This window comes from Mus caroli, unplaced genomic scaffold (assembly GCF_978045245.1).
Source record: "Mus caroli unplaced genomic scaffold, Mus_caroli_1 scaffold_20, whole genome shotgun sequence".
Taxonomy (NCBI): domain Eukaryota; kingdom Metazoa; phylum Chordata; class Mammalia; order Rodentia; family Muridae; genus Mus; species Mus caroli.
Genome location: NW_028227275.1, coordinates 20,954,119 through 20,977,976, shown reverse-complemented (window position 1 = coordinate 20,977,976; position 23,858 = coordinate 20,954,119). Strand labels below are relative to the sequence as shown.

Here is a 23,858-nt window from a genome sequence, read left to right as displayed (position 1 = left end):
GTGCTTCGGAGGGGAGCGCACATATCAATACCTGTTCATAATTGATCAGGTCTTAAGGAAAAGGACTACTGTCCAGTTTACTGCATGTGGAAAGACTGTGTATTAAATTTGGTATCTAAAAAAGGGGGAGAGAGAAAGGAGAAGAAATGAGCTGTGCACTGTGCCCTGGGGAGGGAGAGTAGTTGCACTGGACTGCCCCTAGGTGGCGCTCACCAACAACAGATTAAGGAGAAGAGGCGCCATGACTGCATCCACAAGTGCCCAGAAAGGAGGAATACCCATTCTTCCAGTTAGAACGTTGGCAGCTGGGCACTCCTAACTTTCAAGCTCAGTATCTTTACGCCAAATCAGCAATTCCCTGGTGCCAGCCTGAATTGCCTGTCTTCATCTTAATGAAAAAATACACAGCATGGGATTTAACATTTACTGAACTGTAAAAATCACTTCCTATCTGCAGATAAAACAACCATCCGAGACCCAAACCAGTGGTCAGAGTCTCAGACTCACGTCCAGTGTTTATTTTTCTAGGTCTGACTCTTCCACCTATAAATTCCTTTTTGCAGCTATAATTGGGGATTCAAAGTAACTACAGTTTTCAAGTCTATCACTATGAGAATTTAAAGTAACTACAGGTTTAAAGTGTATCACCTCCGACAGATTGTCCTGTTTGAAACTTGGCTGGGCAGAGGGCTAAAGAACCACCCCCATCCAAAAAAAAAAAAAAAAAATCAGAAACACCTCAGGGAAGCTGCCGAACACTAAAGTTTCTAGAGTTCGGCCCTCCCTTCCAAATGATACTAGCCCAACTCAGAAAAATCATTCCCTGAAAGCTGCCTTTAGCTGGGCTGAACAGGAGTTATATCTGCACAGGGAAGCAGTTGGTTTTTGTTTTTTTTTTTTTTTTTTTTTGGTTTTTCGAGACAGGGTTCCTCTGTATAGCCCTGGCTGTCCTGGAACTCACTTTGTAGACCAGGCTGGCCTCAAACTCAGAAATCCGCCTGCCTCTGCCTCCCGAGTGCTGGGATTATAGGCGTGCGCCACCACGCCCGGCAGCAGTTGGTTTTTTGTCTTATTTTGTTTTTTGCATGCCCTTGCCTTGCATGCGTGCTGTATAAAACGTGAGATGAGGCACCATAACCCTGCCCTTCCTAGTGACACATTCCCTGCCTGTCTTCATAAACCTTCATGAATTGGTTGTCACTGCCTGGCAGAAAAAAAAATGCCACCCACCAGGCATGTGATACTTGTTGGAGGTGGCAGAGAGAGGTCCTAGGACAAATGTTGCCCTGGTCACTCTCTGGATGTTCTAGGAAGGTGTACCTCAGAGTTCACTGTCCCCTCTTGGTGCATTGAGGAAAACCTTTGGGTTGTAGTGAGGTAATACAATCTGACAGTTATCAAAGCTGCTCCCACTGCGGAATCCCTCACACAGACCTGATTCTGTAGCAGCCGCAAGGCACCAACAGCATCATTTCACAAGGTGTATAACCACCGAGGCTATTACACTTACCGGTCTCCCAAACTCCAATTCCGAAAAGAATTTATACCAAGGTTCATTCTTTAAATCTATCTCTTCTGGGCTTATATCCCGACTCTATAAGGGTTGGTGACAGGGAAATGGAAGAAAGAGAAGGATAACATTATGTAAAAGATTACATAGGAACAGGCCAGTAGAGATGCAGCGGCTCTGGCTTACACAGCGCCTGCTTCAACAGCAGGGACTGTCCAGTTTTACTGACACCAGAAAAACAGGGAAACCGAGGCAGGCAGCAGTGAGGTATCTGATTTCAGTCCAACAGCAGAGGCAGATGGACTGGATAGAGAGGACCCAGCACCACACTGCGACCCGGCACCACAAAGCTAAATACGGGCAGAGCTGTATTCTTAATCATTTCAGCGTTAGAGAAAACAAAGTTCTTATTTCCTCTTGCAGGGGGTGGGGGTGGGGGAACATTAACTGTGAGCACATAAACTGTGAGCACACCAAACATTCAGCATCTATGTCAGAATAAAGCAAACGGTTTTTATGGGCCAGGATGGTTTTAGTACTTATTTGCAAGGCTGCCCTAAGGTTTTTCAAGATAAATGCAGATGCTGACGCTTTATAAAAGCCAACTGGTTAATACTGCATCTTTAATGGCACATGAATAGGTGAGATACCATGTGTCATACACAGCAAAGTGAAAATGATGTAAGTCAAAATAGAGGACAGGAGGGGAAAAACCACTGTAAACAAGCATCGTGGGGAATGAGCACGGACAGCACACACTCTGCGTTCTAACAGATAAATGTTAAAGGACTGAGGAAAACGAGTGACAGAAAAGCTGGACAGGACGGAGAACAGAACGGGGAGAAAACTTCCGGGTGACGCTCCAAAGTTAGATCCCCTCACTGCAGTTATGCTAAGACACGTCATGGAGATTGATAATTTGATCCTGTAATTTGATATTTCATCAGCTGTGTGTTAAAGTTCTGGCATTTTTATCTAAGAAATATCACCTACTTTTTGGAAAACACTAATAATGGGTGATTAGAAATCAAATCAAGTTTTCTAATAAAAGGACTTAGGTTCACTGAGTTCAAGGTTTGCTTAATAAATTCATATGTTCTTAAGAACTCTGAAAATTACAAAAGGTTGATTTTTTTTTTTAAATAACAACCCGAAATACAAAAATGTACAGTTTATTCAGAGGTTGAAGATATCACACAAGAAACTTAGCTACCTCATGGCCACTAAGGTGGATGGCACAGAACAGCTTGCTGCTAGCGCCACCTACAGGTCTTCAGCGGTACTGCGCCCCAGAGTAGTCCTTCCCGGATGTACTGACACCACCCACTAAGATAGTTTTTAGCTCTGTGCAAGCAGCAAACTGTCTGACTTTATCCAGCCCTTCTTCCCAGTTCCCCAGAAGTGTCTGCTACTTGTCCATTTCTGCTGTTAAAAGTAGAGGATATGGACACTTGTCAGAGACTTAAACTGAAATATGATTTGAAACTACAGGGTAATTGATGTGCATCAAGAGCAGCTTCTTCTAGAGTTTCCATCCTGAAGGAAAAAGCCTACCCATCCAGACATAAATAGTGTCTGGTGTGTGTGTGTGTGTGTGTGTGTGTGTGTGTGTGTACATGGGTTTACATATCTATGCGCATGTATGTAGATATCAGAGGAAAACTTTAAGTGAGAGATTTTGAGAAGCCAGCTACCTTGTTTTCTGATTCCAGGGTCTTTCAGTCACTCAGGGCTTGCCAATTGGGCTAGGCTGGCTGGCCAGTAAGTCCTAAGGACCTGCCTGGCTCTACCGCTCCAGGGCTAGAACTGTAAGCACAAGCCACCAAGCGTGTTCCTTTTACTCTTTTTCTGGGAATTGGACTCAAGTCCTTCAGCACTTTAGCAGCTGAGTCATCTCTCCAGTCTGGCTTCTGCCTTTATTCGGTGAAAAGCAGAGGTCCACAAACCCCAAGCCGTTTGGGAATGACGGCTTAGACACTGGCTCATTCTACAATCTAGGATGATGGCTTTTCATGAAACCTACTTCGTATTTGTTATTCTTACAAAGACTATTTATAAACTGTTCCCTGGGAATAGGTTAGGGTTTTTGTTTTTGCTGTTTTTTTTTTTTTTTTTTTTTTTTTTTTTTAATGTACTAACATACCAACTCTTTTGGGGTGCTGCCAAAAAGTTACAATATTTACAGCCTTAAAAGAATTAACTCATTTCATTCTTGAATGATGTTTGCAGGATAGCTGACTGCCAAGGCTAGTGTTGAGTAAAGAAAAGGTTATGTTAAATAACTTAGATCCAAGGCCTCGGTTCTGAGAGCTGCCCAGTCATAAAGATAAAAAGATATTACCCACAGTGCTCATACCTGCATTAGGTTGCCAGGTGTAACTGAGCAGCAACCAATCAAGAAACAGACTCAGAACGGACACCCCTGCTGGAAGCAAAGGGGGCTCTCTGTTCCCACAGCCATGACACTTCTACAGTGCCAGGGTCTGGTCTTTGCTGCTGTGGGCTGCTCTTTTTCCAGCCTGATAAAATCCACAGAACGGGCAAGTGGCTTGCCAGGCAAGTGTCACCTCCTCAAAGACAGTGTTGATGCTTGAACAGGAGCCAGAGAATTTGAAGCTGGTCAGCTTCAAATTTCAATTAAGTAAATCATATGATTATGGTGTGTTCACTTTATAGTCTTCGTGGCTCTTATACCCATACTCCTCCGCCAGGCTGGAGGGCCAGATAATATTTCTACTCACAAACGGAAGCCTTGATGTTCAAGGAGATTAAATGACTGCCCGAAGGCACACAGTAGAGTCAGGATTAGAACCCAGAGCTCAGGCATCCCATAACCCATCCAGCATTCTGTAAAGTATGCTATCTTCCCGCTCACCCTCCTACTAAGAGGACGAGAGAGACAGGGCTGGGCAAACCCCTCACTCACACTTCCGTGTTCATTTTGTGCCTGCAATTACTATCCCAACATCTGTCCTTGCTACCACACACCCATGAAATATAAACCCCAACATCCAGCCCGGGGCTCAGGATGAAAAGGGTGTATCTATATATTGGTTAAATAGGGCTCATGTCCTTTGGGGAGATTTCAGCAAAGCAAAGAAAAAGTATTAAGGAATAAAACCTAGACATTCCTGACAACTGGGACTAAACCATACATCTCTAAGTCCAAGGCCGGAGAGAAAGGTTGACTTACAGATAGGGAGGCAAGAAGGATTTAGTCCTTTGTGAATATGCCTAACAGGCGAATAGGTCATCAGGAATGGAAGTCACCCAGGGATTCTGAGGGTAACAGTGTTTTATGGGTTTGGGTAGTGTGAGCAAGCTCTAGGGCAAGAGGAGCCCCCACAATCCATGTAGTTTAACATTCTTCCTGATGGCATCAATTAGCTGTGCCCGGGCCCATTTCTTGAATCAGCAGAATGAAGCAGGTTTGGGCACCTCAAAGGGAAGGAAAAGTGGGGTTTCTCCTTCTTCACGGAGAGAAAAGCAAACTAAAGTAAAATCTAACGTAGAGCCGACATCTCTAAGTCACCCGTTTACACGTGCGATGCTGAAATGATTCTTTAGCTCTCTTCAAAAAGTATATGAATGGGGGGTGCTGCTGAAAGCCCAGCCAGCCAGATAACTCCAAAAGGCAAGGCTCACACTGAAAGGCTCCCATTGAAATTCACATAGCAGCTTTTCTGTTCACGTGACTAAAATAGCAGGACTTAAAAAAGATCAAGCATAATGGACCAATTCAGCCACTGTCAAAAAAAAAAATTAAGATTCAACTGAAATTCCTCTCTAAAACCGACAACTTCTCTTTGGAAGGAGGGAGCTAACTGGGGTGAAGGGCACTGAATTAAACTGTTGGATAGGTGCCCGCATGCCAGTACGGGTGGGACTCAGGCCTGGAGCATTACAGAGGAGCTCCTGACCTGAGACACCAGATGGTGTTCTGCTGTCCTTGTAGACAGTCTCCACCACTCCAAAGATGGGGCATCACGGGGCACTGTGGGGCACTGCCCGGTGCTTGTAAAAAAATAATCCCAGTGATCCCAAGCACTAAGAGCAAAGGAGAAAGCAAAATAATGTCGCTGTCCTAGTTCTATATAGAGATGGAACAACTAAGACCAAGAGAAGGAAGGGGAAACAAAGACAACCTTAAGAAGAAGGGTGTGCCTTCAGTAAAGGCCTGGACAATCCATGAATGGCCATTGCCCAATCAAAAGCACCCAAGGGCCTCCAGAATCCCCGAGATCACTTGCTTATTACTAAAGAGTGTGGCTTTCTTTCCAGGAACCCTTGGGTTGAAGGCTGCAGTTGCATTCATTACGCCTGGGATACTTCCTGTCGGCAGACAACTCCCTCTGAGGCAGGGAAACAGAAGGAAGTCTGCCTTTCGCTGTCTGCCCAGCAAACTCAAAAGAATGTTAGCTCTAAAAGTGTTTCTGTGAACCAAGGACCTTTTTCCTAATTAAAATTACTCGAGCACTTATAAAGACATCACATCTCATTTCAGTAAAAGTCAAATCAATTATCCCCTAAAAACACATAGAACGGCAGGCTATCAGCTCTTAAGGAGACTTCTCTCCATCCTGCTCTCCAGCCAGAGGGCTGTGGCACGGCTGCTGGAGCTTTAGAGAATCTTTAACCATTTTCCACAATTTGAGCCAGCTTTTTTCTAGCGAAGGGTGAATGGAAGGAAACAGGATTGGCATATACGAAACTCATCGGTTTGTAAAGTCTTCCTATTTCGCAGCAGTGGCTACTTTTCCATGGCAGCCTAGAATTTCCACACATTTTTCCCACCTAATTTTTATAGAGGTGTGAATTTGTGTAAGGGACAATAAGCCAAACTGATTTTTTATGTTAGTTCTCAATACTTTGCCAATCAAAGACAGCAGACCTAAAGATAAAACTCTAACAGCCTGGACTTTACCCCAAGTTACAACATTCTATTGGTTATCTTTGAATGATTTTAATGCTAGACTGGTCATTTCTGTAATAGTCATCCATTTTGAACAAAAATTACCTACAAAAAAAATAATAACTTTTACTCAGTAACTTTGACAAAGTAGTACTCTTTTTTTCCCCTAAAATAAAATAAAATAAAATAAAATAAAATAAGTGAGATCAATCGCTGTTAGTAGAAAATTAAAATGAGTTAAACCACGCACAAATGGAACAACAGAGCCACAAAAAAAACCAGTTTTTTTTTAAAAAGCAGACTCGGGACTAATTTATGAAGACCTGCAGAAATGCAAAGGGTGAAAATACTTCAACTCTTTTCATTGTTCTAAACAAAGCACGTCTATCTCTAGTGGGGAAAGAATACGCTCCAACTGCACAGGAGCAAACAAAAGACCTTTCAGATGCACATTACCATCTTCTCATTGGTCAGGACCGAAGACTTGCCCGGCTGATATTCGTAAATGCTTTTGGGCTCTGCTCGGTATTTTCTCGTATCCACTTTCTTATCTGGGGGCTCCCAGTCGTTTCTGTAGAAGGAAAAAAAATCCTATTTTCATGAAAATAGCACCCTTGATCAAGGAGTTTGTATATCCAAAGCATAAAAACTGGAAGCAAGGCCAGTGATTTAGCTCTATTAGCCGGCTTCTCAGAACAACCCAATTAAATCTCTGTCTTGGCTCACAAGGGGCACGAGGTACCCTGTGCTTAAAACCAGGACTTGGAGATGGAGAGGGGAAGGAGGAAGGGGAATGCAGCAGGGTTCATCCTGGTAAAAAGCTTTCACCTTGCTCTGCCTCTTGTGACTATAAGGTTCCCCAAACACGCCTGGACTCCCACACAATTTATGCAGAGCTGCCAGGCTGTGGTTCAAGCCCTAGCCACCCAGCTGATCTCAGTACTGTACAAACTCCTGGGGCATTCGCTCATCTCAGTGTTAGATGGGGCCCTCTGTGGCAGCATGCCATGGCCACAGCAGCCCTCACTAAACAACAGCTGTGTGCCCTGTGTTCTTTCCTGCTCTGTGCCTGAACCTGCTACATAGTCATCTCAGTTTGGGTCAAAGGGTGTTTTTTTTTTTTTTAAAGATTTATTATTTGCCTGTGTGCTGGCTAATTTTATGCCAACTTGACACAAGCTACAGTGGTCTGAAAGGAGGGAACCTCAGTTGAGAAAAGGCCTCCATCAGATCCAGGTATAGGGCACTTTTGTAATAAATGTCAGGGAGGCGGGGCCATCCCTGCGCTGGTGGTTCCTGGTTCTATAAGAAAGCGGGCCAGTGAGCAGCGCCCCTCCATGACCTCGGATTCAGCTCCAGCCTCCGGGATCCTACCCTGCTTTAGTGCCTGCCCTCACTGCTTTTGGTGAACTGTTCGATGGAACTGTGAGTGACATCAACCCTTCCCTTCCCAAGATGCTTTTGGTCATGGTGTTTCATCACAGCAATAGAAACCCTAATACCATGTGTGTGTGTGTGTGTGCGTGTGTGTGTGTGTATGTGTGCGTGTGTGCGTGTGTTTGTGTGTGTGTCTGTGTGTGTATGCGTGTGTGTGCGTGTGCGTGTGTAAGGATAACTCTATGGCATTGGGTCACCCTCCTGCCATCTTTATGTTCCTTACAGAAATTAAACTCAGGTCAAGCTTGGCGCTAAGCACCTTCACCTGTTGAGCCCTCTTACCAGCCCTGATCCCAATTTTCAGCCTGACATCCAAGAGATGGGATTTCATAGGATGCGTGAATCTTTGCAAATTGTTTGCAAACTTTTTACGCAGGAACACTGCTGCACTTTTGCACTATGGTTATATTTTCTTTTTCACGAAAGGTTGAGACTTTCTGGAAGCTAGGACAACGATTTGTATATTCTTCTATAAAGTCTGGTTCCATCTGCATAGAATGTGCCCAGTAGGTGCTTACTGAACACACCCACAATTTCATGGCATATGTGTCACCCTTTTTTTTTTTTTTTATTAATGATCATACTCATAAGGTAGTTGTATCAAGCACATGTGGGGCTTTTAAAACAGTCACTCACTTGCCCATGGAGATATGAAGGTATGAAACTGGATGTGAATTTAAGAAAATATAGTAAGTTTCATCTGTTGCAGACCTTTGAGTTTGTGGAGACTGGCAAAAGCTGGGGCCAGAAAACACATGGGACACCTGTCCACATGACAGCAGACGATTACTTCATGGGACATTTATGCCGATACGTGTGATATCAGTGAAAGAGACTTACAGGATATAGCTGCATTTTAATATTGCAGTGTTTGCTATGAATATGTAAATGAACTTCCAAGTATAGAGTTTTCTTATAACAGAGCTTGATGGTCCAGGCCTGTAATCCCAACTGCTTGGAGGCTGAGGGGGGGAAGACTGAGAGTTCAAACCCTGCTTGGGCTACACACAGAGCAAGTTCAAGGTTAGCCAGGACAACTTAGTGAGATGCTGTCTCAAAAGAAAAAGTGCAAGAAGAGGGTCCAAAGATGAGCTCCACGACAGAGTGCCTGCCTGGTATTCAGGAAGGCTCTGTGTTCATTACTAACCCTCTCGAACAGAGAAAAGGTTATAGTAATTATGGCTGACATTAATTACGCCCATGCTACGAGCAAGGCCCGGACAGGAAGGTCAAGTGCGATCTCTTCTTGTGGTATTCTTGTGGTACTCACACTGACTTCATCCTCAGTTCACAGGATATGGAGACTCAGATTAAGTCACTGCTGCCGACCGGTGACCAGGTGACCGGGCAGGGATTCAAGTTTCTTGTTCCTAACACAGCAGGCTGCTGGGACTCAGACACTGGGGACAAGCATCTCGGAAGTCACTTACCTCTCTGGGCTGGACTTGAGTGACGAGGAGCGGGCTGGGAGGGGGAGTGTGGCAGACCTCTTAACCACTTTCTCCCCTTCGATGTAGTTCATCTCACTTTTTGAGCGAGGCACAGAAAGGGGAGATTTTGCTGGAGAAAGTACGCACAAAATACTTTAGGCTCAGAAGAAAACTAAACCCCGAAGCTGTCACTATTCCCCCGCTTCCTCCCCGATAAGCCGGGGCTTCCGTCACTTACTGTCGTCAGAGAAGGAGTATCGAGGGGAATGGACATCAGAATCATCATCTAGTGAACAAGAAAGAAAAAAAATCAGGGGAAACAGACTAACATGACAGATCCCAGGTGCACACCCAGCCCCACCTCTACAGTCCTGCATGACATCCAGCCACTCCAGGGACCCAGCAGGGAGAGGACTCAAGCCAGGAGGGGCTAACACCACACAGAGTACACTGCAGAGCCCTGAGGCTGGCAAGAATCTATCTGATCCAACACGGCTTGGTGAAAGTGCTTCCAGATACCAGGTAACATACAGGGACAAGACTCCTCACAAAGAGAAGGCCCACCAGCAAATCTGGAGGGCTGGGTTCTGTGTCTGAGAAGCAGGGGCTAACATGGATCCAGCTATTCAATGCTCAGTCTTTGGTCTGGCCCGTTGGGAGTCATGGCCTCTTTCTAAGGCTTAGAGGTGCTACTGGGTAGAAAGAAGAGGTCAAAAGAATATGGCTGCTAGCTCCCAACGGTAGCTTTGATTTATACGTTCTTCAGACTGGGGAAGAGACTGTGTAGCTGAGTTCGAGAGCATCCACATCATAATCTGTTTTTATTACATGTCAGCCTTGCTCCATGCATAGATTTCTCAGGACCTAACACTGCCACAGCTGATGTAAGGTCTACCCTGTGAGAGCACTGCTCAGGGTGGGTATCTAAACTGAGTCTGCAGCAAGTCAAATTCCCATGATGCAAATGGAGTATGATGAGCTCTGTGGGAGTGTGTGCATGCTCCCCTAGGCAAACTAAATCCTGGATTCTGAGATGACCAAAAAGTGATCTGAACACCTCATGGAACTGGCTTTTTAAAAGCAAAAATCAGATCACAAGTCCATTTACAGGAACTGTTTTCCAAAACAGATGTGTCCCAAGTACAAGGTATTTAGTCATGACATCCATAATAATCCTTCCTAAACATCTTTTTTTTCTCCCGAGTACCTAAAAGTCTAATATCTTGCTCATCTGAATTTAGGGTACATGCACCTAGAATGAAGACCAGATCAATCCCTTAAGCTCTGTAGCACTCTTTCAGCAACGCATGTGACCTAGCCAGCAAAGACAAGTTAACGACAGTGTTAATCAAGTCCTTGTTGCTGGGCAAATTAAGTATCAGAGCGGAAAAGGTCAGAATGTTTTATGAAATGTAAACAGAGCTAGAACTGCCATTATTTTGAGTACAGTGGTAGTCAAAGACAGCTCCTACCTTTTTGTCCCTTCTCCTCTTCCCATTTTTGTCTGTCCCAGGTGTCCCTCAGCTAAAACAGATAGGCACCAGGGATGCCTGGGATCCTTGCCCTCCATCCAGCCCCCACCCTCCCCTTGCTCTCCTAAGAACTGGTCAACACCAAGGCTTGACAGGGACCAACACAGCTAAGCCTTTCTTCTTTAGTGTGGGATGAGGAGGGTCCTACTATGTTGCTCAGGCTAACCTCTAATTTACAACTCTTCTGCCTCAGCCTTTTGAGTGCTGGAAGTACAGGCATGCATCATCAAAATCCACTCTCCGTTCACTATTATAAACTGGGTATGTTAAGTTTATTTGTTAGTTTCTAAAAATAGGGCAGTAGGGAGATGAGATGGAATCAGAAAAAGTTTTGGAAAAAGCGCTCTGAATAATTTTGTGTTGCCCCAGCTTTTTGTTTGCTTTTGGAGTGATTCATTTTTTAAAGGGATTTTAAAGTATGTATTTAAATGTATTCACATAAAGAGCGACATCAGCCAGACTGTAATTGATATTCTTTATGCTATTATTGGGTACAGGTGAGAAGAGCAGTCTCATCCACTCTAACTTAAACATGGCCAGGGCGGCGTCTCGCTTTCTACAGTGTCCACAGGGCTCTTACATGGACACAAGTTCAGGGACTCTATGAAGGCATGCAGATGTCAAACGGATTAATCCGAGGAACTTCGGCAATTATGACAGGGTCCACAATTAATTTCTACATCTCTTTTACGCGTCTAATACAAGAAAATTTTACCTCATTTTATGACTGAGAATAAGAATACAAAGTCCCATTAATAATAGCTGGAAATAGTTATATCACAGAACACAAACCCCTCATTTTATAAACACAAGATCAGGGCCTGGAGTTCTTAAGAAAAACTGCCCTCAGTGACATAGTGAATGAGAAAGATACATAGGCCAGGCAGTGGTGGTGCACTTGGGAGAAAGATGCAGGGGATTTCTGAGTTTTAGGTCAGCCTGGCCTACAGAGTGAGCTCTAGGACAGCCAGGGCTATACAGAGAGACCCTGTTTTGAAAAACAAGAAGGAAGGAAGGAGAGGGGAGGGGAGGGGAGGGGAGGGGAGGGGAGGGGAGGGGAGGGGAGGGGAGGGGAGGGGAGGGGAGGGGAGGGGAGGGGAGGGGAGGGGAGAAGAGAAGAAAGAAAGAAAGAAAGAAAGAAAGAAAGAAAGAAAGAAAGAAAGAAAGAAAGAAAGAAAGAAAGAAAGAAAGAGGGAGGAAGGAGCGAAAGGAGCAGGGGAGGGAGGGAGGGAGGGGAAAAAGAAAAAGGGTTGATATCGTTCTGATATCACCTCAGTCCTGGGACAGGGGTAGCTGCTTTGTCACGTACTCTTGATTCACCTTTGTATCTCCAATTCTGGGCAAGGAGACTAAAAATGTCTTTTTTTTTTTTTTTTTTTTAAAGTCATGAGCCAACCAAGAAAGGTGTCCTGAAACTACAGGGCATCACAGGCCAAGCCATCTCTAGCCTTGAAGCCTCTGCCCCACTTTCTCACCACCCTGCCCTAGGATATGCTTAGGCAAGCCTTTAGGGCACCAACACCACATTCACTCTGCCTCCTATTGGCCTCCAGGGATAACAGATAACATTGCTACAGCCTGCACTTCCAGCTGTTTGAAACTTTCTCCTGGTAAGCAAGTCCACACTGAGAAAGCTGGGTATACAGTTAGCATGACCACAGCGTGAGGAACCCGAGCGTGAGGCTGTCCTTCTACCAGTCCTGCTAGAGCTGTGCAAATAGAGTATGCGTACGTGTGCTGCTTAACCGTAAGATACACGAAGCAAAACCTTTCTCAAACCTTCTATAAGCAAGCAACACAAATCCTATGGCTACATCCTCCAAGGATTCTTGACAATAATGCCAGAGAGGACTCTCTGAGCTGGGGTCTTGTGGTTCCTGCTTGTGATGGGACCACATGCTATTGGTGCCCCCTGGAACGGCAAGCAACTAACATTAAATGTTGGCACCAACACTCAGAACTTCCCAGGTCAACCATTCCAGGAAGCCTGAACATTGTGCAGCACACAGGCAGGGTGAACATTGTAACTTTGGTGCCTTGAAGGCCCCAGACAGGCTCTGGTGTTGGCACACCAACGGCTCTCCCCAGGCTTTGGCAGTCTGGCCTTAGGAGCAGAATAGCCAGCCCTAGGGCTATCAGGAACTGCATGACTGCCTTCTCAAACACAAGAACAATACTAAATGAATTTCTAAAAACTTCCTCCGGGTTGATTTTGCTGTTACTCTTTAGAACTTATACAATTCTGAAAGTCAGCCTGAGAGAGTGCTCATCAAAACTGTTTAAAATGTTACATAACTGACAACACGGGAGGATCAGCCCAAAGCAGCATCCACAGAGCCATGAACTGTGTGCCATTCTTAGGCCTTGAAACCCAAAATGATTTTTTTTTTTTTTTGTGATAATGATGGCTCACTTAAACATGATCTTAATCCGTTATTCAACACAATTCCTTCTTATGCATTATTCATGCAAGAGCAAGGATATATGATGGGAGTCACAACCCCCCTCCCGCTCCAAAACAAAAAGGCAGAGTCTGGGGTGGCAAAGAAAAAGCAAAGAAGGATAAGGGAGGACAAGGATGCCAAGCCTCAGGGGCGGGGAGAAGAGTAACAGGTTATGTATGCTTTGGTTAAAGACTATCGAATACTAAGGGACAGAAAACAAAGGCCACAGGAGGGTGGAGAGTGGCTGCAGAAGACATACTCCTTTAAAAAGCTGGTGAAGTGAGAAAGAAAGTAAGGGAGACAGTCTATAGGGACCCAAGGGGAGAGGGACCAGAAGCCTAGAGGGACCCACAGGCTAGAGAAGGCTCACCAATCCCATCTTCATTCAGCCTTCTGAGTCCTGAGTGGGAAGGCGATCAATACTTCAGTTCTTAGCTATCCTGCAGACCAAAGACTTTTGCACATGCTGGGCGGAAACCTTCTGGTCACTTAAGGAGAGCAAAGGTGACTGCTGCAAGCCACTAGCTAGGCCCCTCCCCCTGGGCAGGACCATCAAAAGTTTGGGGCAGGAGGCACAAGGGAGCCAAGCATCTCTGCTGCAACAGAACAACTTACTAGAACTCGAGCAAAATAAGGCTATTCTTAGAAACCCTGCACAGCTAGGAGAGTTATTTTCACTCAACTCTATCTGTGCCTGAGAAAACCCGCCTTTGACAAGCCTTGCCTTAGGGCACGCTGGAGCAGGAAGGAGAACACAAGACACCACAACCCTGTGACACAACCCAGAGATGCTTAGAAGTGGCACCATGAGTCACAGCCACAGAACTTGGTGGGTCTCAACCTCCAGCCAGAAACGGTGCTAGTGGAGGTCATGAACCAGCAGCAAAGTTGCTCTCTAACTTCCCCTCTGGCAAGAGCCCTTCACTCCAGTGTGGTTCAGGCCATGGATCATGAAGTAGCCTATCAGCTACTTGGCTCTGCTGTAGATTCTGGGGCATTGTGTAAAAGCATCTTGTTTTCTTGATATTACATATGCCAAGTCCGCTGTCCTTACAAGGCCAGAGCTTTGAGGCTGCCTTCCTTTCTCCAGCCCTACATCCAAACGGCCAGATTGCATCTTGGCAAGGACCTTGGTCCTGGTGGTATCTCGCCATTCCAGTGTCATGGTCACATCATTTGGGGAGCTTTTCCTAACCACATGTTCCCAGACAGATCAGCAGCCTAAGACAGGACTGACTCAGGAGAAGCTACCATGAGTTATTAGAGAGCTCTTGGCAAGGAGGAGACAACCACAGGCACAAGGTCTATCATGAAGAGGATCAGCAGAACAAAGGCGCCCGTTCGGCGACCCGAAGATCCAGGTTTGAATCCCAACTCTCCCATTTCCCATGTGACTCTGCGAGTGCATACACACACACACACACACACACACACACACACACACACACCCCTTCCCAAGCTTCTTTAGACTCCTCTGGTGAGGATGAAAATGAGGGAAGCCATGGTGATGTGCTCAGCATAGAGCCTTATATTGTACAGCAACAGCTTCTGAAAACTGTATCTTGGGACTACTTAACTGAGCGAGGGGGGTTATGAAAACTTTGGAAAAGATATTTTAAAATATGGGATGATTGAAAGCTAATTCAAAGTCAAAAGTAACAAATCTAAGGCCTTTCTGGCACTCACCACACACCATGTATGTATACTGTGTATGCCACCATACCACCCAACCCCAAGGTGGCCTGAAACTCCCCAGCTCAGACTGAACTACAGTGTTTGACTGTAGAGGGAAAGTTTTCTGCTCTTAATAGATTTACACGGTTTAATCATACCTTAAATACTTTCCTATCCTGACTCTTCAGCATCTAAGTGTCAAGTTCATCTGTCTTTGGGTTGGATTATGTTAGAATATTGAGTTGCTGTCTTCAGTTTCATTTAAAAAAAAATGTTAAATGGCTTGAGCTCATGACAGAATTTTCTCCAATTTCTGAAATGTTTCCAAACATACTTCTGCTGTTTTGGACTACTTATTTATGGGAAGTTTCATCCTCTGCCTTTATTACTATAAAGTCAAAAATACTGATCAACTCTGAGAAACACCGAAGATAGCTTCAGCTAAGATTCAACTCTCTGTGACAAAATAAACGAGTGCTGGGCATGGAGATGTACTCCTTGAATCCCAGCACTCGAGAGGTAGACACAGGCAGATCTTTGTGAGTTTGGGGCCCAACCTGATCTATATAACAAAGCCAGGGCTACACAGTGAGACTCTGCCAATAAATAAGTAAATAGATAAAACAATAGGTAGATAGATAGATAGATAGATAGATAGATAGATAGATAGACAGACAGACAGATATATGATAGGATAGATAGATATATGACAGATAGATAGATAGACAAATAGATATATGATAGATAGATAGATAGATAGATAGATAGATAGATAGATAATAGAATTAAGCACCTTTCTTATTTGTACACAAAAATGTTTTAATCTTTAATAAACGGTAAAAATGCATGTACAGTGAAGGATTATTTTAGAATGAATTTCTTTATGACTTATTATCAGTAAATGTTTGATACGTATACACCTGAAGAAGCCTCTAACTATCTCAGATGAAGAGGGAGTTAAGCAGCTCTGGTAAGGCCGGAAGCTCAGTGAGTGACAGGCGCCCCCTCTGCAGCATGGCAATCTTGAAGCAGAACTTGAGGCAGCAGGAAGGCTACCTTTCAGAGGGGAGTAGTGTGGGGGTGCGGGCCAGCACCAAGCTCTCTTAAGGATTATGACATGTGCAGATTGCTCCTTGCTGTAACTTACAGGGCTTTGTTCCCCCTCATAGTACATGTAAGCCTCATTAAGACGTGGTCATCCTGTTTATCTTCCAGCATCTGGCCAGAAGTTTACTTATCAACTCATGGAAATGGAAGGTTTCTCAGCCAGTATAAACACATGCTCACAGGGCCCCTGCAGCTCAGGACATTCAGCTTGGAGCCACTTATAAGTGTCATCTTAAAAAAAAAAATACTGCATCAACAACTACAATTTAGACAAATGCTCTAGCCCTCAGGTAGGCTTGAATAGGCTTCTTCCAGACAATCCTACTTCCAAACTATAACTACAAGACCATGAATCAACAGTAGCATTAACAAGATTCCCCCCTATGGGACCTATAGCTCCAATTTCTAGGTTCTCCCTCAGATAAACTCTCTCTCCTCTCTTCCCTCCCTCTTTCCCTACCTTCCTATTGAAGGGTCTCACTATGTGGCCCTGGCTAGTCTAGAACTTACTATGTAGCCCAATTCAGTATTTAATTCACAGTAATCCTCCTGCCTCAGCCTCCTGAGCACTGGGAGTACAGGCATGTACCTCTACCATCTCTATTTTCCAGTGCCTGTGAGTACCCAGCAGAGAGCCTGAAGCTATCTGTGAGGAATGGCCCCATGGCCAGAGCTAAGGAGGGCTGTAGGTGCTCACAGACATGGCTGTTGCTGCTCAAACACCATCAAAATCCCGGATTTAGAAAGCCAGAACACCTCTTGAACGTTAAAAAAAAAAAAAATTATTTATTTAAGGCTAGCAATTTTTAAAGATGTTCTCACATGTTTTTCACATTTGTAAAAAGACTTTATCTAATTAAATACATCAGCAATACGTTAGACATGTCATCTAGGCAGGATGGGGGCGTGAGATAGATCTGCCCTATTTTAAACAGAGCTCGAGGGAAGACAGCTTCTTTGAAACTTGTGTTGAAGTCTAATTACCTTCATTATTATGAAATTTTTTGTTTGAACTTATTTTTTTTTTTTTAGTTTCTATTCTTTAAGGACATTTTTTTCTTTTTCAGTCTCTGAAAATAGCCTGTGTATGCATAGACACACATATCCACATACATATCCACTTCTAAATAGGTGTGACAAGCTGTCCTGCCATCTCTTACTGTTTATGTCTCTAGGCAAAACAGCCCTACCTCCTCTTGTGCCAGACTTCACACATAACAGATAGCAGATGCTACTGTCAGCGGAGTTGTCAGGTGTACTGACCAATGATCTAAGAGCTTGATAGCCAGTCATCAAACCCTGCCTTGAGATCACAGCCAAGCAGATGAAGGAAGCCAGACAGACGTCAGGCCATCTTCCAATCCCGTGGGAGAGGCAGGATTTCTCCCAAGATGATTTTCCTCACTCACTTTTTACAACCGTCTTTGACACCTGTACTCTCCCCACCCCCACACACTACCAGCCCCCCAAAATAGATCATCTCCAGTACACAGGAATAGCTGTTCTCCGTATCAGGTCTAATTCCCATCTAGCACTTCCATGAAATGTTTCCTAGCTTGGTCCAAATCTTCTTTTCAAGACATAGCTTACCAAGACTGATGCTTAAGCATGTGTATCCCTCTTCAGGAATTCCCAGTCAAAAAGAGATACCCTGAGAACGCATGGCACGAGGAACCCAGTGACCACCAGGTGCAGTGTGGGAAACCGCTAAGCATCTACTGTTGATTGCTCGCGGGTCTCCCTCCTCAGCTTCAGGAAGTCACTGCCTAGCCATCAGTACTCTAGGTAACACCCCAGGTACAAGCAGCTTTTCCCAGAACCACACATCCAGATCCTAAGAAAGCCTTAAGCCATGTAAACCCTACAGGGGCAGGGAATAAAATGCCCCGCAGAGAGGCAGCTAGCAAGGACGGAGACAACATCACAAAACAAAAGGTTAAAAGGGAGGCAGATGAAGAGGGCGCTTCTTTAGCTGCTAGAAAAAACCCCAAGGTAAGAGAGAAACAGCACACCATTTTCCTGTAATTACCTTCTGACTTAGGGCTAGGCGTAGATGCAGGAAACTGGTAGGTAGGAGTGTAAGAGCTGTCCTCTGCAGCAGAGAAAGGCAGTGGATTGAAGCTATCCACCACTGAGCGGAGGAAACGCTTAACCGCCGCTGACACCTTCCAATGATTATCTATTTTAGTGTTATTATTAAAGCACGAGGGCATCACACTTGGATTAATGAATTAGAGAGAACTTAGTTATTTTAATACAGTACTCCATGCAAATGAGTAAAACAAAAAAACGCTCACTGTCTGAAACGACTACTGAAACAAAAAAATCTAAAAGCCAGACCATACGCCTACAATGGAACTCTAAGGACTAATGTAACGCTAGGACGACAGATGCGCTGTCTAAACTTATGGTACCTTCAGAATTCTGCAGGATTTCTGGAAGCTCGGGGAATTTGTACGTAGGGAAATAAGGGTTTTCCTCGGGAGTGTCTAGGCAGAGGAGCAGATGCGAGAGAGAAAGAAGATACAAACAGAGAGAATGAACATGTAAGAACCCACACAACTCACACTCCCTGAATTCTGGGGCACAATAAGCTTTACTAATGAGATGAGAGAAATTAAAAATCCAGTCTTTTTGCCTGAATTAAGACACGTCAAAGGGAATGATACAGAAACTAGCTCCAATGGACAAGAAGCACTTGACACAGAGTTTCAAATTTCACAAATTTTAGGTTGGAGATATGAAATATGAGAAATGAAAACACTGTCCTAAAGTGATTCTTTATTTTAATCGAAGGCTGTCTTGTACACATTAGAATCAAAGCAAACAAGTGAATCTGAAGTTTTTTGGGTGCCCCTAGGCTGCTCTGTTTACAATCCGTGACTTAGTTGTGTTAATAAGCAGAGCACAAGAAGATTAGGGGTGCCTTGGTGCATTCGCCCCTACATATGCATGCACTCAGCCCTGCAGTTAGCCTTCTAGAGGCAGGTCTGAAGGGGTGGGGGGTCACAGAGGGCTGCAAGAAATTCGGGGAATTTTACTACGGAGAACCAGTCTTTAGCACCACCACCATGCTGGATAGAGCTTATCCGCTGGACCTTAGCAAATCTACTCCTGACTCAGAGATGCTAAACACTCAGTGTTTAGGAACAGTGTAGAGCATTCCAAACCCAGCAGAAGTTCATTAACAGTGCTGCTGGATATTTGTGACTTAGGTGGGAACACTAACCAGGATGTCACTTCTTCATGGCAGGCGGCCAGACTGGATTTGGGCATAAAGAAAGACAGGATCTCTGCTCTCAGGAGGAGTGGCACCCTTCCTGCAGTGCAGCGACATGCCTGCCTATCTGGTAACTGGCAGCACAGGAGGTGATGGGTGCTGGGTGCTGAGCTGGTAGGGCTGTGACCTGCCAAAGCAGTAGCCTGGACTTCTGCCATCATGCTGGCTCGTTCACGGAAAGCTGAGGGGGGCTGGGGCGGGGGGCGGGGGGGGGGCTCTTGATCTGTAAGCATCTCTTTCAACCTGAGTAGCTCTGGTACGTCAGCTCCTGACTGATTGATTCTCTACCTGCTAAACTCTGACTCCCAGCCAAGGAAGCTAACTTGGCACCAGGTTAGCCTCAGAGATGCACAATGCATTGTGCTTCACAAGGTGTTCCTTCCCATTTGGACACCCAGAATACCCTCCAGAGGACCGGAAGTGGGACCAACATAGAAAGACAGAAGATCCCCATAAGTGCCTGGAGGCTGGCTCCAGGGGAGAACGGTTTTCTTAACTCCGGGTTCAGGGCTTTGCTCAACTTGATCTTCTCACAAGGCAGTCAAGGGCTGACACCAGGTATACCTAAAGCTGTGAGCAGGTAGGAGATGGAACTGTCTGTCCCCAGGCAGATAGGTAGGGAGCAGGGATGGAGTGTAAGGCTCAGCCTCCTACACTGCACGGTAGCTGGGAGAGAGGACTTGCAAGCTGACCTCAAGTTTCAAAGCTGAGGCAGGCACAGGCGCAACCCTCCCACCTGTGTGCTGAAGGCACAGCACCTAATATAATCCAACTGCAGGAGCCTCGCTCCTCCAGGAGAAGTGAACAGCGGAGCACAGGCCCACAACCGACAGTCAATAAATTCCCACAATATCCCACAGCGTCTACAAATGAAAAGCGGTACCTCTGTTCAGTTTGTGGATCTGTTTAAACATAGTTTTGTACCAGTCTTTCGATCGTTCGGTATTCTAGAGGGGGAAAAAAAACACAAACGAGGGTAAAAACAATGAAAACATGAACACATTTCAAAAGGTTTGTGATCCCCAAGTCAAAAATCAAACAGTGATGTACTAGAATTGATCCCAGGGCCCTGAACGTGATCAGCCAATGCTCCACAACATACGTCTCTGGCTGCAGTATTAATCATTTTCTTAAAAGGCAAAACTTTTGAGAAAGCAGAGACATAAGAGACTCGAATATAACTGGCCTAAGGATGTAACAGTCAAAGGCAGATTTGAAATATGTCCATGGCTCCTTTCTTTTAAAAAAGATATACTTCCTTTTAATTTATGTATGTGAATGCTTTGCCTGCATTTATGTGCGCCATGTGCATGCAGTTTCAGTGGAGGCCAGCAGAGGGCATCAGAGCCAGCCAATGTAGGTATTGAGTCTTAACAAAGTGTTCTTAACCACTGAGTCATCTCTCTAGCCCTGCGTCCCTTCTTCCTTAAAATGTCACTTTTAGAGACAATCTCTCTCCACACATAGACTTTGGAAAACAGAAGTTAAGCCCTCCCAGAATCACAAGGCAATAAATCCTTGCTTACCACAATCTATCCCCACCCCTTCTGGATTATTCTGTACAAATGTATGTAAGTCACTTTGCATAAAGCCAAATTTAGAGCATAATATGCTTTTAAATGGAACACGTATGGCATCCAACTCCAGAGTTCATGCTTACCTTAAGCTGGGCCTTTTTATCAAAAGTGAAAATAATTAAGATAGTTAGACCAATAGTATCACTCCCATTTTATAGATGAAGAAATTAAGTAGAAAAAGTCAAAGTGCATTGTCTGAGGTAGAGAGGTGTCAAACAAAAGTAGAAGATCCAACTAACACAATGGTTGGAGACACTCTGCCACCCACACTCTATGAAAACTTGGGAACTGATGGGACCCCTCACAGTCAGTGCCTTTCTGATGCTGTGTTTGGACGTCTGTTCTCTGTAGTTAATGGCTTGTCTCCGAGGGTGGCATCACTGGCAGATGCTGTGGACCTTTAGGAGGTGGGACCTAGTGTGTGTGTGTGTGTGTGTGTGTGTGTGTGTGTGTGTGTGTGTGGTGGGTCCCTCAGGGAACTGAGGATGACTTCACAGGGATCTGGGATGCCACCCAGGCACTGAGTTGAGCGCTCGATTTGACTTAAGCTCTTGCCATAATGTGTTACGCTTGTCGGAGGGTCCTGCAGAGCAGGTGGCTCAATTTTGGACACAAACCTCCATAACCGAGAGCCCACATAAGGCTCTCCTTACTTCATAAGTAGCCTGTGCTGAGTGTTCTTAACAGTGAGGCTAAGCTGACCAATTCAGCAACCCGTAAGGATGATAATTGCTTCCACCACTCAAGTGGCAAAAGGTGGCAACAATCACTCTTGGTAAAGGTTCTCTTTCCCTTTTATTACAATGGGAACAAAGCAGAGCTCTTCAGAGGCTTAGCCTACTGAAGTGTCTGTCTATCCTCTAAAAGAACAGAACAGCTTTCCAAACAGAAAGTAAAGACACCTCTGTAGCCAGGGGCCTGGTAGACACCCTCATCAGGGTGTGGTTTGTGCTGCTGTCAGAGAAAACCCTCTCCTTGAAGCCACTGTAACCTCCTCCTACCCCAAGGGGTTCACACGCATAACGAAGGCCACACTCTAGCTGAGGACACAACGGTCCATGTCCATACCCGGAGTGGGATGCCCACTTCATCCGTAGACACATTGCTTAGGTCCTGTGCGCTCCTCACCACCCGTCTGCTATCATCCTTTGCCCTTCTCTCAGAAGCCCTGCCGGGCGAAGTGAGTTCTGCTGGGGTTGGTACTGGGTCCTGCTCACCCGCTCTTCTCTCTGAGGCAGGATCTGGAAATGACAAACAATCACAAGCTGAAACTCCAAAGCAAAAATCCTCTCCAGCAATCCAGCTAGGGAAAAGGGGTGTTTGCTAACTGCCCATTGGCACCAACCCCACGTAGGGCAAGGGTCAGCAAAGTCCAGCCCACTGCTGGCCACCTGCCTTTATAAGTAAAACTTTACTGGAACACAGCCATGGTGGTTTGTCCACACATTCTTTATGGATGTTTTTGTGTTACCATGGCTGAGCTGAGTAAGCTGGGACCACTTGGCCTGCAGAGGATCTGGTATGAGTTACCCAGCTCTTTAAGAGAAGTCTGCAGAGGTATGAACACTGCTCTGTAGACCTCTGGGAAGGTAAGGGAGCAAGTAAAACCTTGAGAAGAGGATAAAGCGTTATTACAAAGTTCCCTTTTTTGTCTTGGGACGCACTTAACTCCCTTCATTTACCTTTCCCATGCCTTGGTTCTCTCACTGAAAAATATGGGAAAGATATTTCCCTTGGCAAACTCCCAAAGATGTTGTAAGCCAAAGCACTCAGACAGCTAGACATTGCTGTGTGCTCGTTACAGTTTATTTAACCTGTTTTAGACAGGAACTTACAGAGAGCCAACAAACATACCAGGTGTGGTCTACAGATTACATGCCTATTATCATTATTGTCTGTTTTTCCAAACCAGACCATGCAGTTACTGAAGGGGCATTTCTTAAGGACCTGCTAGGTATAATGCTTGCCATTATGCATGTGGAGACGCAGGTGAACCCCTCAGATACTTAGGCTGACAGAGGAGTTAAATTCCCAGCTTAGCTGCAGAATTTAGGTTCTGAGCCAGCTTGTCTAAGAGGAGCCAACCAGATGAAAAGAAAGTGGAGGATGGTCCTGGCACAAGGAACAGCATCATTAACTAGGTGCCACCTTGAACTGTTCTGACTTAATCATGCGCTTGGCATTCCATTAACTCTTTGATAAGACAAGAAGACCCTATAGTTAAAAAACAACAAACAAACAAACAAAAGCCCTAGAGACATCCAGGAGATGCTGCAGGAACCAGCTGAGTTGCCTTGGCAGGATGCAGGTTTGCAGCCACCAGCGCAAGAGTGACGGCAGATCTCTGTGGTAGAAGGAAGTGAGAGCAGAGCCAAGGGCTGAAGTCACACACTGAAGGATGCCAAAGGAAACAGGCAGAGAAGCAGAGAATCCCCAGCTCTGTGGGAGTCACCTGAGCAACAGGAAAGAGACAAAGGGCTCAGAGGGAGTAGTCCCAGAGGGAGGTATCAGACAGCAGAGAAAAGGATATGTGTATGAAAGAGAAGCAGAGGTGAACTCCACACAGAGGAAGGAGCATGTCAGATGGTAACTGGAGGGCAAGATGGAGGGGAAAGGGCTTAAGCCAAGACAGCCTGAGCAAAGAATGAAGGGTGCCTCTCCCTCAGCAGTCCAGCAATTAGTAATTACTCCCTGACTAAGAAGAAGTGCAAAGCGCTAGACAGGGAATACACTCTGTCTGGCAGGAAGGCAGGGTCTGAGGTTCCATGCAAAGCTGTGATGATGTCAGAGACTCCCACGTGTGAGGGCGTGGCTGAGGGGCAAAGGAACAGTGAAGGCAGCAAGCTCGGGGTTTCTAACAGTCTACTCAGGAGAGCCACTCAGCCCTGACTCCAGGCAAGCCTCTTAGAGCCTTGCTCCATCTACGAGAGCAGATTGGTTTCTAAGTATTCTTGT

The 23,858-nt window shown here is 45.2% G+C and overlaps 1 protein-coding gene across 14 annotated transcripts in view; it reads right to left on the bottom strand.

The window, feature by feature from the left end:
• Sorbs1 (sorbin and SH3 domain containing 1) overlaps window positions 1-23,858 on the bottom strand; it is a 226,687-nt gene that overhangs the window by 50,400 nt on the left and 152,429 nt on the right. For 8 of the 14 annotated variants that reach the window (XM_029472826.2, XM_085833983.1, XM_029472830.2 and 5 more), the window contains 7 exons: window positions 21,972-22,144; window positions 20,210-20,273; window positions 18,461-18,535; window positions 9,528-9,575; window positions 9,290-9,419; window positions 6,879-6,993; window positions 1,511-1,594 (listed from right to left, as the gene is read on the bottom strand). In XM_029472826.2, the coding sequence (XP_029328686.1) occupies window positions 1,511-1,594; window positions 6,879-6,993; window positions 9,290-9,419; window positions 9,528-9,575; window positions 18,461-18,535; window positions 20,210-20,273; window positions 21,972-22,144 (689 nt within the window). Of the gene's footprint in view, window positions 1-1,510; window positions 1,595-6,878; window positions 6,994-9,289; window positions 9,420-9,527; window positions 9,576-18,075; window positions 18,139-18,460; window positions 18,536-20,209; window positions 20,274-21,971; window positions 22,145-23,858 lie in introns of all 14 variants that reach the window. The other 6 variants (XM_085833985.1, XM_021151938.3, XM_021151939.3 and 3 more) reach the window with 3 other exon arrangements.